The sequence below is a fragment of the Triturus cristatus genome, chromosome 7, assembly GCF_964204655.1.
Source record: "Triturus cristatus chromosome 7, aTriCri1.1, whole genome shotgun sequence".
NCBI classification, from domain to species: domain Eukaryota; kingdom Metazoa; phylum Chordata; class Amphibia; order Caudata; family Salamandridae; genus Triturus; species Triturus cristatus.
This window is the reverse complement of record NC_140590.1, coordinates 429288154-429303912: the sequence shown is the minus strand read 5'-3', so window position 1 is coordinate 429303912 and position 15759 is coordinate 429288154. Positions and strand designations below refer to the sequence as shown.

The window sequence follows — 15759 nt, the reverse complement described above, 5'->3', positions numbered from 1 at the left end:
ATTACCAAATCATTATAGATGTCAATGTTATCATGTACCATGATAGAATTGAATTTAGACTTGGGTTTAAAACCGGAACATCCAGGCATATCCAGTCTTGGCTGCAAATTGTACTCAATGGGTGTTTCGTCTAATGTGCCTTCCCTATGTAAGTCCTGTAAGTCACAAAGTAACTCATATTCCCGTACTGTTGTGCAAGATGGACTCAAGTTAGCAACTGTGGTTGTATCTGGAGTTGCGCGTTTGGGTGTATTCAACAGGTGGAACTTCCTAAGTTTCAATTTGCGAATGTATTTGTACAGATCAATGCGGGTCTGCGTGTAGTTAAAGATGTTGGGTGGACAGAAAGATAATCCTAATGATAGGATTTTGTTTTCAGAGGTATTGATGTGCATATCAGAAACATTGATGATAGAAAGAGAGTCATTAACCAGAGGAATCATTTCCGATTCCATTTCCTCTGTGACTTATTGAAATTTGGTTTGCCGCCGCTGTCTGTTCTTGCGGCATTCTCTGCGCTTACGGCGTTTAATGTTTGCTCTTTGTCTGTTTTTCGGTTCGACACCCGAGGTCTGAGAGTCTGTCTGCGATCTTGGCGCAGACAGTCCACCTCTTGGCCCAGGGAAAATTTTGTAAACCCCAATCGTGAGCTGGTGGTAGCTTGTTCATTCTCAGATTCGCTGCCAGGTACAGAGCTCAAATCTGATAGAGAGGATGATGATTGGACTATAGGATTTACATTCTGTGGCACAGGCTGCAAATGTGCCGATATGTTGGTCTTTTTGAACGAATCAAATTTCTTTGCAAATGTAAAAACCTGTCCATTTTGATAGTCCAACTTATCTCTCTGAAATTTAAATGCTTTGCGCCTCTTTATAATGTCCTCTTCCTTGACCAAACGTATAAGCATCTCTTCACGAAATCTCTTCTCTAATTCCAAATCTCCCATCTTCGAAATTTGCTCATTCAGTCCCGCAATTTTCATTTGTGAAGCAATCATATCGCTCTCTGCATACTTGACTAATATTCTCACTAGTCTGCAAGATGAATCAAAATTACACTCGGCCCATTCAGATAACATGTTGTGGTCGGGGTCCTCGTAGCTTGGGGCCAACATAATACGGAGGCCACGCGGAATGTGTCCCACCTCCAAATACCGTGAGAGAGACTTGTGCTCCCACCATTTGGATTGCTCCGTACGCATAGCTTTCTCCAGCTGTCTAAAAATGTCTTTTAATTCAGTACCCCCAGACTTGGCAGCATCCATAGGCACCGTTTTCAATACCTTGGTGACTGGGGCATCGTCAAACATCTGAGCTGCCGCCTCCTCACGGCTTCTCACAGCATCGACGGCCATGGTGCACTCACAATGGGTTACGTTAAAGAAACGGCAAACAGCTGAACACACGCTAAAATAGCGGTGACAACCGAGCCGTGTACACTCCTTCACCGGCGAATAGATCTGCAACTCCTACCTTCGCAGACTTCAGGGCTGGGTACGATCACCCAACTGCTGCCCACAGCTGACGGTAGGAGTGAATCCGGCTGTCCGGGGGCTGCCGCGGCTGATCCACACAGGAACACAGGGATGCTTCCGGATTAGCAGAGGCTGGCTTCCTGCCGCTCGGCCCTTGAGAAGGAGGGGTCCGTTAAACACCGAGGAAGCGTATCGGTGAACAACATGAAAAGAACTTCGTCAACTGCTGCCACAATCACTGGAAAGACGAAAACGGACCCAAATCCATTCCGTGCAAGGTAGTTTTATTTAACCATGGGTGCACCACGCACCGCCATGACGCGTTTTGGCCTCAACACGGAGGCCTTGATCACATGACGCATGTGGTAGAAGCCAAGAAATTTAAAGTGCAAGTATTCATAACACGTGACAGTTGGGCCAATAGATATAGAAAATATATATATATATAGCCATGAGATCTCAAACCGAACTCGGTGACTGCAAGGATTTAAAATGTTGATACAACTGTTATCAATTTCGGCACAAAGTATGCAAAAAACAATTGTGCAAAATTGCAAAATACAGAATATGCCAAGTTCATCAAAATTGACAGTCCATGTGGACAAAAATGGTATTCAATTAGAATAATAATGCTAGATGTTTTTTACATAATACTGTTTAGCCAATGCATAGACTGTGAAAAACACAATATATCAGTTACTCAGTGTGATAGCAGCATTATTGAGCAAATGTGCAAACTGGGCAAGGTGCAAATTTCCGCAAGTGCAAATATGGGCATGTCAGAAATGTATATATATATATATATATATATTTATCCAAAGATTCACGAACTCCCGCAACCTCCATATGGCGATGAGAGAGAGAGATGGACCACAGGGTATCAGGCAAGATGTTTTTAATAAGACCTTCTCCTCACAAAACGATGACACGTTTCAGGCTATGGAAGCCCTAGATATATATACCCAGATTTACAAATATGTTGTGCATGGTCTGTGTCCATTTTTTGACACAACCCTGATGCAAAACCCCTTTTTTAATATTCATAAAATGTGAATTTGTAAGAAAAACCTAATGAAAGGAGGTGTATTGCATTGCCTTGCATTTCTTTGCATCACCTGGGCATTCCAAGGGTGGTGCATGGGCATTCCTGTGCATCCACTCACAGATTCTACAGCAAACCCATATTTACAAAGAGTTAAAGGCATGGGTTTGCGCCAAAATGGTGTACCTGCCTGAGGCTGGTTAATGTGAAGACATATCTTTATTTCTCCTCTTTATTCCCTCTTTGAATATGTGCTACATTATTCAGCACAAATACAATAGTAAAAAAGAGCCTCCATGGAATTTTCTTTTTGCAGTAAGGTACCCCTTCCAGCACAAAATCTTTCTTGACCATAATGCAGTCACCCTTGCACTATGGCACTAGGGCACCTGCATTGGCGCAAGGCAGCCCAAAGTGCGCCAGCACATGAAGAGAGCTGAACTGTATTATTTCTTTGAAGAGATGGCACAGTTCTGCTCTCGGTTGCTCATGCAAATCAGCGCAGCAACTTTGCTTGCTGCGCTGCATTCCAACAATTCTTAGTAAATATCACCCTTATTAATCAGGTTACTGACAAAGCTGCAAATCTGAACCCCTAGAAGTTCTCCTTCAATGGTTGCACATGTACTACTTTTTAGAATTCACAAACGTTGGTAGTAGTACGCTTGGAAAACTAAACCATTATCAGGTGTCCAGGCATACTGCAGTCAATCAAACACACAAAAGGTGATGGGACAGTGCTTGCAAATAGTCTAACCACCGCTAATCCCTCAGGCAGCTTTTCAAACCTTTGTTTTCGCCCAGTGTGCCACTCAAGACAGAGGGCCTGATTTAGGGTTTAGCAAACAGAGTAAAGGCAGACAGGGTGACAGCGGACTCCGCTGCCTTTTCTTCACCCACCAAATTTAGAGATGTCTGCGAGCCCTTCGCACATCTCTATACTCTGGCAGGAACCACCGTCATGGGAACACAGATTTAATTGGCATTGAAGGAGGAACACAGATTGCTTCATCCAAATTATTACTGAGGCCCTTATGGAATACAGTGCCATTCCAAAGATCTATGCACTATAGAACCTGGGATCTCAGAGTAAAGATTTTAACAAATTCATACATACGAGTGTGCAAAGCTGCAAAGATGTTTCTTTTTCAATATTCATGAAGTTATATGGAAAGTTTTAGACAACTGTGAAGTTATTTCTTTGCCATGTTAGAGTGAATATTATATTTTTCTCTTCAGAAAATTTAAATGGCACATCCTTTATTAACACTATAAACACTATTTTGCATAAGATATGTTTGTCCAAATACAGTGAGGGACAGATTTACTAATTTTCAAAATCAAATTTGATCTGCTGGCGGCGCAAGTGGGAACCACAGTGGAGACAGGGGTGCAACGCAGGCCTCTGCAGTCTGGCAGTGCAGTGGGGCCTCCTATTTCTGGTGCCGCCATTCAGCCAAAAGCCTACGAAATCCACGAAATACAGGAGTTTTTGGGGCCCTTCACCACATTCTGTAAAAGGGTTTCATCATTTTAAATTATGTCTCTGAGGTTTTTGCAATACTTTGTGACTTAAATTCCAGGAACTGAATTCCCCAGAAACCTCTGGTACAGCTGAGGCCTGGTCCACAATGCTGACCGTCCAAACCAGGTCGAATCACCCGAAGCACGAGCGGCAAGAGTATCAGGACAAACAATCTTTCTAAGGCCGCCATCTGCTCGGTGTGGCATCAGCATGAACCTAAGAGACCCCGCACAGAGGGCGAGGATACTGCACAGTAATATCCGCCACCTGCCTTTGGACATTGCCCGCAGCCAGCACCATAGGGTGCCAGGTTGTATTTGGGAGCCTCAAATATTGGCCGTGGAAAGAGGAGCTAGAAAAGGGCAAAATGCCATTTACATACATGGCAGTCTAAAAATCATAAATAAAAAAACGCTCTCTAAGGACCAATGTGTCAGTTCTAGACAACAGCACGTGTCTCCATTCCCCAAGACTGGAGGTCTCTTTAAGAGTCCCTCGAAAAACAAAAAATGTGTAGAGTGCTGAGAAGCAACTGCAAGTCGGCACTTTACAAAACAAGTAGCTGCAAGTTTTATAGCAAGTCATCCACTCCCTATCCACTGCACAATACACTGCGGGCATTCAAGCAAAGAAAGCACAGCACCCCTGCTGCCCTCTCCTAGGGATGGCCGCCTCTGAAATGGAAACCCTGAGCCAGCCCTGGAATGAGCTGTCAGCGTGAAGGACCAGTCCATCTGCAACTGGTTTTCGAGCGCTGGAAGCAGATGTCTCAGACCTCAAACACCAGGCATGTCAGCATCTGCCTCGGATTAAAAGGCATGTTTAAAGGAGGTTCAGAGGGAAACACTGGGGGTCCCTCAGACTTGTGCGCACTGCGAGAGAAAGAACTGGCTGCGAGAGGCTACAGGAGGAAAGGGTTCCCGGAGCGCCAAGAGGCAGACGAGAAGCAACAATTCATCTGCAGAACAAAGACTGTGATCGATTCAGACATCAAGGTACCAATGTTTTGTATGGGCATGGAGCGAGCTACCTGACAGAAAAAACGCAGACAGACGGGATCTACAACAACGCAACTGATAACAATTACTTCTGCAAAAGCTAATAATAGTACCCATGTGTCTTAAATACGTAGTTGTTCGTGAAAGGCAAATTCAACGTTCTCTAATGAGTGCAGTAAGGCATTCAAGAAACATCCTGTCAGCGTCCTGCATGGCTCAGATATTCTGAAGATAGTCGCTCCCTATGTCGCCTTTCACCACATGCGCTGACCTCTACACGGTGTCTAATAAATCGTGACATTGCAGCATTGCATGTAAACAATAACACAATATTTAAGGATGGTTATTATTGTACTTAAAAAACGTAAAAGGGTACGGGTTTATGACAAAATGTCATCGAAAGAAATGCCATCTTAACTTATGCGCCTTAAATATTGCAAACGATATTGATGGCCCAATATTATTTCAAACAATATTCTGGTACTGAACCTCCCGTCCGCCTCCCTCATCCCCTCACCAAGATGACATAATACCCAGTGCTTCATTTGCAAAAGAATAGGTGCCGGTGCCCAGGCTGTGTAGTATTAAATCCACCTCTTGCCTCTTCAATCCACTGCTGGACACTGCCTGCTCCTTTATCAGTGGTTAATTTGTAAAAAAAAAAGTGTCAGGGCTCATATCAAGAGGCAGCTACACCAGCCCATTTCTCCTGTTTGTGCCGCCTTAAACAGAAGCTACTACTAACCATGAAAGTGGGGATATGATGTGGCATAATGGACAGAGCTGCCGACTTCGGAGCTGGGAAACAAGGATCCAGCGTCGGCTCAACATTCTGCATCTTAATCTCCCATGCCTACCATAAATGAATGTGTCCTTAACTGGTGCTCATGGAAAGTGCCGGTGTTGATGATTAAGTGCCGGTGCTGAGCACCAGAAACCACCATCTCAAATTAAGTACTGTCCTTTATCTCAGTCTTGTTGGTCCATGCTTTCTCCGTTTGTGGCAGCTTTTCAGTCTTTCTCATCCTCCTCCTTTCCCGTTTCTGTGTTTTTCCCTCTCCTGCTCTCGGGAAACGTCTTAGTGCTGGTCCCCAAAAAGGAGTCCCAGTGGCCCCCGCAACCAACCACTGGCTCAGATTTAGCACTGATAATACCCCATGAAGCTGTGGATTCAGTGTACAGATTATTCAATGTAGTAAAGCATGGTGAAGACTGTTCTGAACATACTCCAAGCTTTAGTTGTATCCAGTTGATGAGGTGAGCGACAAAGCAATTGCTGTGCATTCATAGGTGCTGAAAACTGGGGTGCGGGTGCTGTAGTACCCCCAGAAAAAGCATGGCGAAGTTCGAAGGTCAAATGTCAGGCTATGTCTTCTGGCAAATTGCTACTTTTTGTTTGGACATGCAGATTGGTGTTTACTTTTCATTGACAGCAAAGTAAGAAGATTTTGTAAGATGAACTGTGTGTCAATCTTGGTGCTGGGGGTACAGGGAGCAGGAAATGAAAAGCTGTAGGGTGTCATTTTTTTCTAACACAACAAAATGTAAATACGTTGAAATGAACTGTACAAATATTTCAGGAAATAGCAGTTATGAAAGCTAAATGAAGCACATTTGTTGTAATTCTGAAGTGTGATGGAAACAAAGATTTTAATAGGATCAAAAACAATTAATACACTTAGTAATGAACAAATGAAATATTCACTGAAACCTGATTTCCACACATTATCTATGTGCACTATACAGTTTTATCAGTGAAACTGTACATCTGTGCACATTTACAGGCCATTTCATTAGGAAATGTGCTGTCTGTAAGTGGCAGTGTGCTACCACACCATACATTAGTAATATATTTGCAAGAGTGTGCTCCAAAATGCACCACCAGCCACATACCACACACATCTCCTGCTGAATACATTTGCCACATGCTTGTGTAATGCTTGAATTTTCCCAGTCCCATGACTTCAGTGAGGTAAAATTGATGGCTGCACCTCCACTTTTAAAATTGTTCCAGTACCACTGTGTACATTTGTAAATCATGTTCCAAAGAAGGCCTTGTCCTTTTAGATTCATAGCTTGGTAACTGCATCAGATATGTGAGAGGACGCCTCTTGAGTAATACAACCTCTCAGTGAGACAGAGCTTCCATCTTGCACACTTGTAATTTGATACAAATAGAAAGGTGGACAGAATGCCTGGGGACAATATAAATGTTCTGGATTGCACTGAGGTTACCTTACCTTTAAATCATAATACCAACACCGCTCTTTTTAGATATATACGAAAGAATAACACTATCTATATAGTGGAAACAGCAATATATCAATTCAGACATACATTTTTCATTTTTGCAATTTAAAGTATTCATTATTCATAATTAATATCAGTAAGTCAAACTTAATGAGCGCACACTAATATTTTGCTCTTCAGCAATATCCTTTATATTCATTGTAAACATGCCTTTCCTTGTTTTTGATATGAATCATACAAATTGGCATGGTATTGAGGGAATGAGGGGATAGCTTGACTGTATTATTTTAGATTAACAGAACACAGGTAGTGTTACATAAAAGTGCAGTCTCCAGTTCAACCATTATTTGTGACTGTTGGAAATGCCCCAAACTTTTTGCTTCTCCCTCCTATTTTTCATGACCTGTTTTTGTTGGCTTAAGGACATTAGGCACTTTACCACTGCTAATCAGTGCTAAAGGGCAAATGCTCGCTGCATAAATTATGATTACAATGGTTTCTCCCTGATCGGCATATTTGATTTACAGGTAAGTCCCTAGTAAAGTGCACTGAGTGTGGCAGGGCCAGTAAATCAAATGCACAAGTGGGCTTGCAGCACTGATTGTGCCACCCACATGGGTAGCCTTTTAAATGTATCTTAGACCTGCCATGGCAGTGTCTGCACCCAGTTGTTAACTGCCATGTTGACCTGGCAAGTGCACCCACCTGCCAGGCACTACCCTTCCCTTTTCTTACATGGAAGGCCCCCTACAGTGAAATACTGCCAATTTCATTTTCCCTATTGCAAGGCTATCTGTCCCACAGGATAGCATGGGAGGTACTTTTCTAACATGTTACAAGTATAACTTCCCATTTGGACAAGATTAAGGAATACAGTTTAGGATCTCTGAAACTCAGAATTTAACACATCTTTTAGTAAAGATGGTTTTTAAATTATGTGTTTGAAAATGTCACTTTTGGGAAGTAGGCATTTTCTTGTTTAACTATTCTGTGTGCCTCTGCCTGGTTGTGGATTGACTTTTTGGTTTTGGAGTGACAGGGGCTGGGGAAGTGTATTCATTGTAGACAGCCACTGGGGGTTGATGTATGCCTTGCCCTTCATGGATGACTCAGAGCTGAGCTGAATAGACCTTGACTGCATTTAGAGTAGTGGGAGGAGTTTTCCTTGCACCTGAATAAGGCCTGTCCCCCTTGCACAATGCTGTCTCCATCGCCTGTGGTCATACTGCACAGAGTAAGGTCAGAACTGGTTTGGACTGGGCTCAGAGACCCTAACACAAAGAAGAACAAGGACAAAATGGGGTATAAGTAATGAACCTTAAACACCAGAAATCTAGATCACTGCTGGACTCAAGAGGAACCTTTGCCAAGGAGAAGAGCTGGAGAGCTGTGAGGAGGAGTACTTCCCCTTTTGCTGTATGCTGTGTTGGGTTGGCCCACAGTTGCTGCTTCTGCCAAGGAAAGGGCAAAGACTGGAACTTTGCTGTGAACCTGCTTGAAGAAGAATCCCCTGCGATTGCTGGCTTCCTGTTCTGAAGTCTCAGGGACACAAAGACTTCACCCCCAGCTCCCTGCTGAGAATGCTGACTTGCCTGGAGGTGCCTATTCCAGTCAGTTTTGGGCCTCTGGAGGTTGTACCTGCTGTTGGGAGCTGGAAGCAACTTGACCCCGCAAGCGACGCTGCCATGACGCTGCAACCTGCACCAAGGCCAGTGGCACCGCTTTTGAAGTGCACAACGCACTGCCCAGCCTGCACCGCAGCTCCGACGGCCTTCAATGCCTGCTGATGCCTGCAGTTATCGGCAGTTCCAGCGTCAGCACTCGCAGCGACTCCGTCATCGCCAACGCCTGCATCCTGTTATCACAGCGCTGATAACCACCGAGGGTGACTCCACAAATTCGCCGGTTTTACACCGTTACCAGAACTGACGCCTCATAACCGATGCAACTTACTTCCCCTGTCCAGGATTAGACAGGTCGCCTCCTCGCGGACATGACGCCTCACCTCCCCTGTGGCAGCCAGGGAGCTGGCCTCGACCTCGGCACCGACGCCTCACCTCCATGATGCCGTGCATCGTCATAGGCTTGGTTTACAATGTACTGTTTGTTTGGGGGTCTGTGTAACTTTGTGTCACGCCAAACACATAAAGTCAGTATCCCATGTGTCAGGACATTCCATAGGTTCATACCTACAGGGTAAATCATATCATGGTTTCAAAACTGCATCCACTTATTGAGATATAGTCTTGTCTAATTTATGGAACATATTCTAGCTAAGGGTTTACTGCACCTATCTGAGTGTTTAAGACTACAATTAATCAAAGTTAACAAATGACCTGCATAGATCTATACATTGTATTCGTGGCTATAAGCGTTTATAAATAGTACTTGGTAACTAGCCCCATGCAAAATTTTATTTAGGCTTCATGAAATTTGCACAATTTAACAAATTGCACATTGCACAATTTTGCACTTTTTTCTTGCTCCAATGAGACTGGTTCGATCTGAAAATATCTTGTCAAACACAACTCTGCAATCGATATATTTAGTTTCCTTTTTACATGATACAGTTTTGTTATTTCAAACAGAACATAAGCTAGACAGTATGGCTCTGGACTGGTTGGACTTTGAAAAGTTCCTTGTTTGAAAACCCTTAATAGGTAGCACTGCAGTAGTTCGAGGGACCTAACACCTAAGGAAGGCAGTATTAGGTCAATCTCAAGTGTGAGTGTAGTAATGGAATGCCTTCAAATACCTGTCACAGGTGACAAACCACAACTTTGTGGTCTGTGTTTGTGTGTGAGTGAAGGACAGCTTGTTTTTTAAGGAAATTCCCAGAGTACTTGTCTTGTCTCATGGTGCCTAGAATGCACCAATGAGATATGAGCCAAGAACCATCTTTTGGTGTTCTTCCCTCACCCACAACAGTAGTGTTGGGTGAGCTTTCAGGTTAAACAATCTCAGCTTCCATATTAGGCGCCCTTGGTCAGCAGTTAGAATGAAAAAAACTCCAGTTGGAACCTTGTAAGTAAAGCATCCAACAAAGTCATACTATTCATAAAACTGACTTCAAAGTTTTACACACTTTCTTTCACATCCAACATAACTCCTATAATTACTTCTAGTGACTGTTTGCTCCCTCTTACTGTACTAGACAAGGGGGAGAATCTATAGGAGTAGTTTGGAAATTAGTTGGGTTGTTCACTCTTTTGGTTTCAGTAGTTTGATTATGATCAGAAGGAGCAAAAGGCTATGCAATCAGTACCAATAGCAATTTGGCAATCGATTCCCCAGAACTCCTGAGCCAAAGTTTATAGTAGTATTTTGTAACATTTAGATATTTTTCCCAGTTGCTGCTCCAGCCAAGAGCTTACGTTTTAGAAGTATATAAAGAGTAATTTAACTGAACAAAGGTTCTCTATTTTTAAAATATTTTTACGTACCTTTGCTCTCATTGATTTTTCTGCTTCCAATTCTTCCTCCAGTTCATCAACTCGGATCTTGAAAGGAATAATATTGATACAATTATGTTGGAGAACAACTGTACCTGCTTCCTATGAGGTTTAAAAAGCTGAGACAATTTTTTTTTTTTGAATGAATGAATCTTTATTGTTCAATTAATTAAAATTGTTACAATATTCCATCAATAAAACAAAGACAATTATCTTCGTTCTAATGTATTTTGCAGTTCACAAAACAAGGAAAGTATTATAGAAGGATTGCGTTTTAGTTCTCATGCCCATCAGGATCATTGATAGTAGGCCAGATTGACCAATAGTGGTATAAAACACTGGGTATAGTACTAGTGACAGCTGCTGATGTGAAGTAACAATTGTATCTTACTGTAGTGAACCAGCAAAGTGAGCTAGCTCTACTTCTTCTAGGAGAGTTTGAGGGTTCTGCTACTAAGAAAAGTTTAAACATGATGGGGTCAAACAGTACATTTTCGAGCACACGTTTCACACACATTTGCAAGAGAAACCAATGGGCTCAGGAATGGCATATATGAAATATTCAAGAATGTTCAGGATGTGCTAGGTAATTCCGACCCTTCCTTGGATTTACCCCATTTATTTAAAATTTGCCATGGTGCCCCCCATTTGTGAAGATTTCTCTCCAATATGCCAGTGCCAGTACTTTCCTATCTTTGCTTCTGCATGCCAGAATTATTTGTCTCCTCTTGCCAGACCACGGCATCCTAAAAAAACAACAGCATCATCTTCAAAGCCAACGTGACCCAAGCCACTGCCTGCCTATCTGGCTGACAAACACACTACCTCGATGGCTGTCAGTACTCCCGCAGCCAGAAGATGACTGGAAATAAAGAAATGCAAACAATTTAAAAAACAGGACAGCAGCAGAACTTATCTATTTATGCACACAGGATCTGGACCAACATTCCTGTATTCATTAGAACTGCCCCAACCATTCTTAAATTTAGGAAATAGCTGCAGGCACACAATTTTAAAGATCACTTCATCACAAAGAAGTAACTGTCTACCTACACTTTCAGAACCCAGCTTCCCATTCAATTACTTATTGGCTGTACCCTTGTTTTTGACCCTGCAGAACACTCCGCTGCCTTTTCAGTTGCTGTACTCAAGTACCACTTACATACATCTTTTCCATCTATGCACCCAAGATCTGCAACAATATCTCTGTACCCATCAGGACTGCCCCAACGCTGCTCCAGTTTAGAAAAGAGTTGAAGACTTACCTCTTGAAAAACACACTATATCACAATGCATTAAACATCCACAGCTCATTTTGCTATGGCTTGTTAACTTTGTTTGTCTTTCACCTTGTACATTGCTTTACTGCCTTTTGGCTTGGTTCACACTATATAAATAACACATACATACATAGATATTTATAGATACATATATACTTATTTCAAGTACGCAGAGCCTGCATTTGCTGTAGGTTACCAACACTTATACCCTGGGTACCATGCCCATTAGAAAATAATTACCTCCAAGATGCCAGGTCAAGTAGCACACATGGACCTAAACAATTGTACATGCACTCAAATACTCACTCTACACTAACACACTCACTCACATACAATCTCACATCCACACACATGCCCTCACATGCTTACACACTAATTGTCATCAACAAATACACATTCCCATGCTCTTTAATACTTGCATTCTCTTACACTCACACACTTTGTAAACATCCCACAGAAACCTCCTCATACACTTGAAATCATAAAATCCTGCATGCAGGAGTAGTATGCCGACAGGTGGGTGACTAACCTACTGGATATTAAGGTATCCCTAGATGTTGCAGTAGGGGAGGAACTTCAAGGGTTGTCTGTTAAACAGCACAAGCAAGATGTAAAGCATTGAGTAAAAGAGGGCTCTAGGAGGTGAGACTTAGAAGATGCATGTAAGAGATAATCTGTCATGTAAAGGATGTAAGGTATGTGGGAATATTCAACCTTACCTGAGGGGTATAAAGAGTACCTATTAAATGAGGTGGGCATTGGGGCAGGTACCTGTTTTTTTACGATGGAAGTTGGTGCGGCAAATAGAGTTGGATATATCCAAGTGTCTTTCTGCTTAAGGGGACCACTGCGCTTTTTGCACTTACTTATATCTTGCTCCTGTTTTGCTGCTAGTAGAAAAACACTGTTGCTACTATCCTTTACACTGACTCACATCCGACATACAAAGGGCCTAATGCAATTCATTCTAAGATGTGATAATACACCTTTGTATTATGCAGTAGGGAAATTCTTGTCTGTTGTTTATGGTCAAGTAATTAAGCAGAAAGGTTTGCTGCATTAGGGATGTGGAATGAGTATATGAGGTCCTATGTCTTAGTTATACCCTCAATATAAGAAAGGGTACTTTGTGGAAAGGTAATTCTTTACCAGTATAGTACATGTATTTTGCACTTTTGTTGCTTATTGTACACATAAGAAATAGCATTTTCACCCATTATTAATAGATAATTTTTAGTATACACAAGTCTAATGTCTGTTTAGACTAAGTGCGTACAGCCTAAAGATGATTTTAGAACTATAATCCTTCCTGTATTACCATTGACTATTCTTGAATTTAGGAAATAGTTCTTAGAACATGGTGAATTGTTTACCCAATGTCTACCTTTCTCACTTGCTCAAGAGATAAAAAATACTCGCATTTATAATACTATTGCTCTAGTTAGCACCTAAGTGGATTGCATTTTGCACAATGATAATGTTAATCATGTTTGGAAATAAGATTGATGAAATACTCCCGAAAGGGGGTTAAGATCTGTTGTTAAGGTCTGTTGTTTTACTATGGATAGGAAATAGGAGTGATTTTAATGTTTTTAGCTATTGATCGGGTAGCGGGAAAAATTAATATTTGCTGATTTTAAACGCAATTATGAGTGTGGGTAAAGTATGTTAGTAATATATTTCTTATTGTAAAAGTATAATTTTTAATACGATCAGTGTTTTTTTTTGTATTAGGTATGTATATGAACTGCTTGTATTGCCTTTTTGGGCATGATATCAAACTGTCAATAAAAACTGAAACTTGCTATTACATTGGTAGTAGTAACTATAAGTAGTTGCAAATGCTCATCAAGTAAGTGGCACAGTAGAGGAAAGGTTCATAAAATGACAGTAGCATAAAGATCTAGGGTAACAATGCAGTGCTCTAAACAAATCAAAACACCCTGCTTCCTCAGGTGTTGTATGTGGGCTCCTCAAGAATTGGGAGCCCACTCCAATAGGAAATAGAAAGACTGGAGCACACTACAAATTGTTTCCAAAATAATCATAAGATTTTTCATTGGCTTACACTTAAGTCTAATAATCTTTATTTTCCTTCAAGGGCAGTTGTTAAAGATGAGTAGCTGATTACATAGAGTAGTCACGGCATCCAATACGTGTTTCATCCTCTCAGACTTTATCAAGGCTGGCATCAAGGGGTAGAATGAGAACCAAGCAATGATGTATTTAGAGTTAGCTTATTGTTCATGTCATTTGAATTCTGTCTCATGTATTTGTAAAAGTCAAAAGCCGCTGGGATTTGATTTGATATGAGAAAAGTTACTAAATAAAGGGTTGAGGCAATGTGAATTTAAATTGGCCTACGACCGTTGTGCCTAATATTTGGCACTCTACATCCAAGGTGTAGATAGTCCTCAAATCAGGCTAACCCATATGATTTCTGTTATGACTCTATATCTTTCTATAAGAGTCCTCTTGATCTCATTCCTGAATGTGTTTGTCGATAAGCTGGATCTGTTCTTAGGTGGGAGATAGTTCCAAGTTCTGGAAGCAAATCCAGAGTAAATACGTGCATATCTTTTGTTCTTCTTGAATCTTGGGGGATCTAGCAAGAAGGAATTTACACTACGAAAGGAGCGGGTTCCCCCTGATATCTTGAGCTTGTTTGTTAGGTATCCGTGTTTATCATGGTGCAGGGCTTTATGGGTCATACAAGCTATAGATTTAACTGGATCCTAGCTTCTACAAGGAGCCAACTAATGGACTCTAGAGATAGTCTGATGTGGTCAAATAGCCTTTCCCTGTTATGAGGTTTACAGTGGCACTGATGGTCAATTTGATTGGTGCCAAGTTTTATTTCAGTCGACCCGTTAACATTATGCTTCTCTAATCCAGTCTGGATAATACTAAGGTTTGGACTGCAGTCTGAAGTCTTGTGGTGGATTAAAAGATTTCACCTTCTTCAGGAAGTTCACCTGGCATAGTGCAATGTATGTGAATGAGAATTAATGTGTTTGAATGTTTGGGTTCTTGTCAAGGGGAATCTCAATGGATTTTGGTCAAGGTGTTTCCTCCAATGTTGTATAGGGAGGGAACTGTAAAGAGAAGAGTAGGAATTCAGTTTTCAAGGGCAAATGAATGAGCTGGTTACTTTCCAGCCAGGCTTGTGCTTTCATAAGTCTGTTATTGAGTTGATTGATATCTTCCTATGACGAGACCTTGAGGTATAGCTGGGTGTCATCAGTACACATCGGTATGATAGGTTCGCCTGCTGGAGGATTTTCGTTAGCAGTCCCAGATATAGGTTTAAAAGTGTGGGGACAGGTTGTTGATCCTTGTGGGTCTCCCATTCTAACTAGAGTCACATATGATTGTGAGTTTCTAAATTTGACTCATTGCTGCCCATTTTGTAGAAAGGAGGAGAACAAATTGGGAATGGTCCCAGCTAAACCAATTCTGAATTTGAGCAGCTCGAAGAGGAAGTTGTGGTTACCCATATCCAATGCTAATGATAATTTGAGTGAGATGAGAAGGCAGGATTTGTTCTCATAAAGTGTTAAGTGCATCATTCACAATGTTAATGGCAGTTAGCGCTCCCCATCCCATATTCACAAATAGCACTTAATTCACTATTACCTTTTTATTGAGCCATTTGCAACTGCTTCCGGCATCTCACTTATTTAGTTAGCCTCTGACATGAGTGCAACAACACACTATTAACAGCTAGTTCCCTGC

At 41.7% G+C, this 15759-nt stretch overlaps 1 protein-coding gene across 3 annotated transcripts in view; it reads right to left on the bottom strand.

Annotated features, from left to right (window-relative positions):
* LOC146809872 (myosin heavy chain, skeletal muscle-like) overlaps nucleotides 1-15759 on the bottom strand; it is an 880636-nt gene that overhangs the window by 385537 nt on the left and 479340 nt on the right. For all 3 annotated transcript variants that reach the window (XM_085616724.1, XM_085616725.1, XM_085616726.1), the window contains one exon: nucleotides 10736-10792. In XM_085616724.1, coding sequence (XP_085472850.1) covers nucleotides 10736-10792 — 57 coding nt within the window. The remainder of the gene's footprint in view (nucleotides 1-10735; nucleotides 10793-15759) is intronic.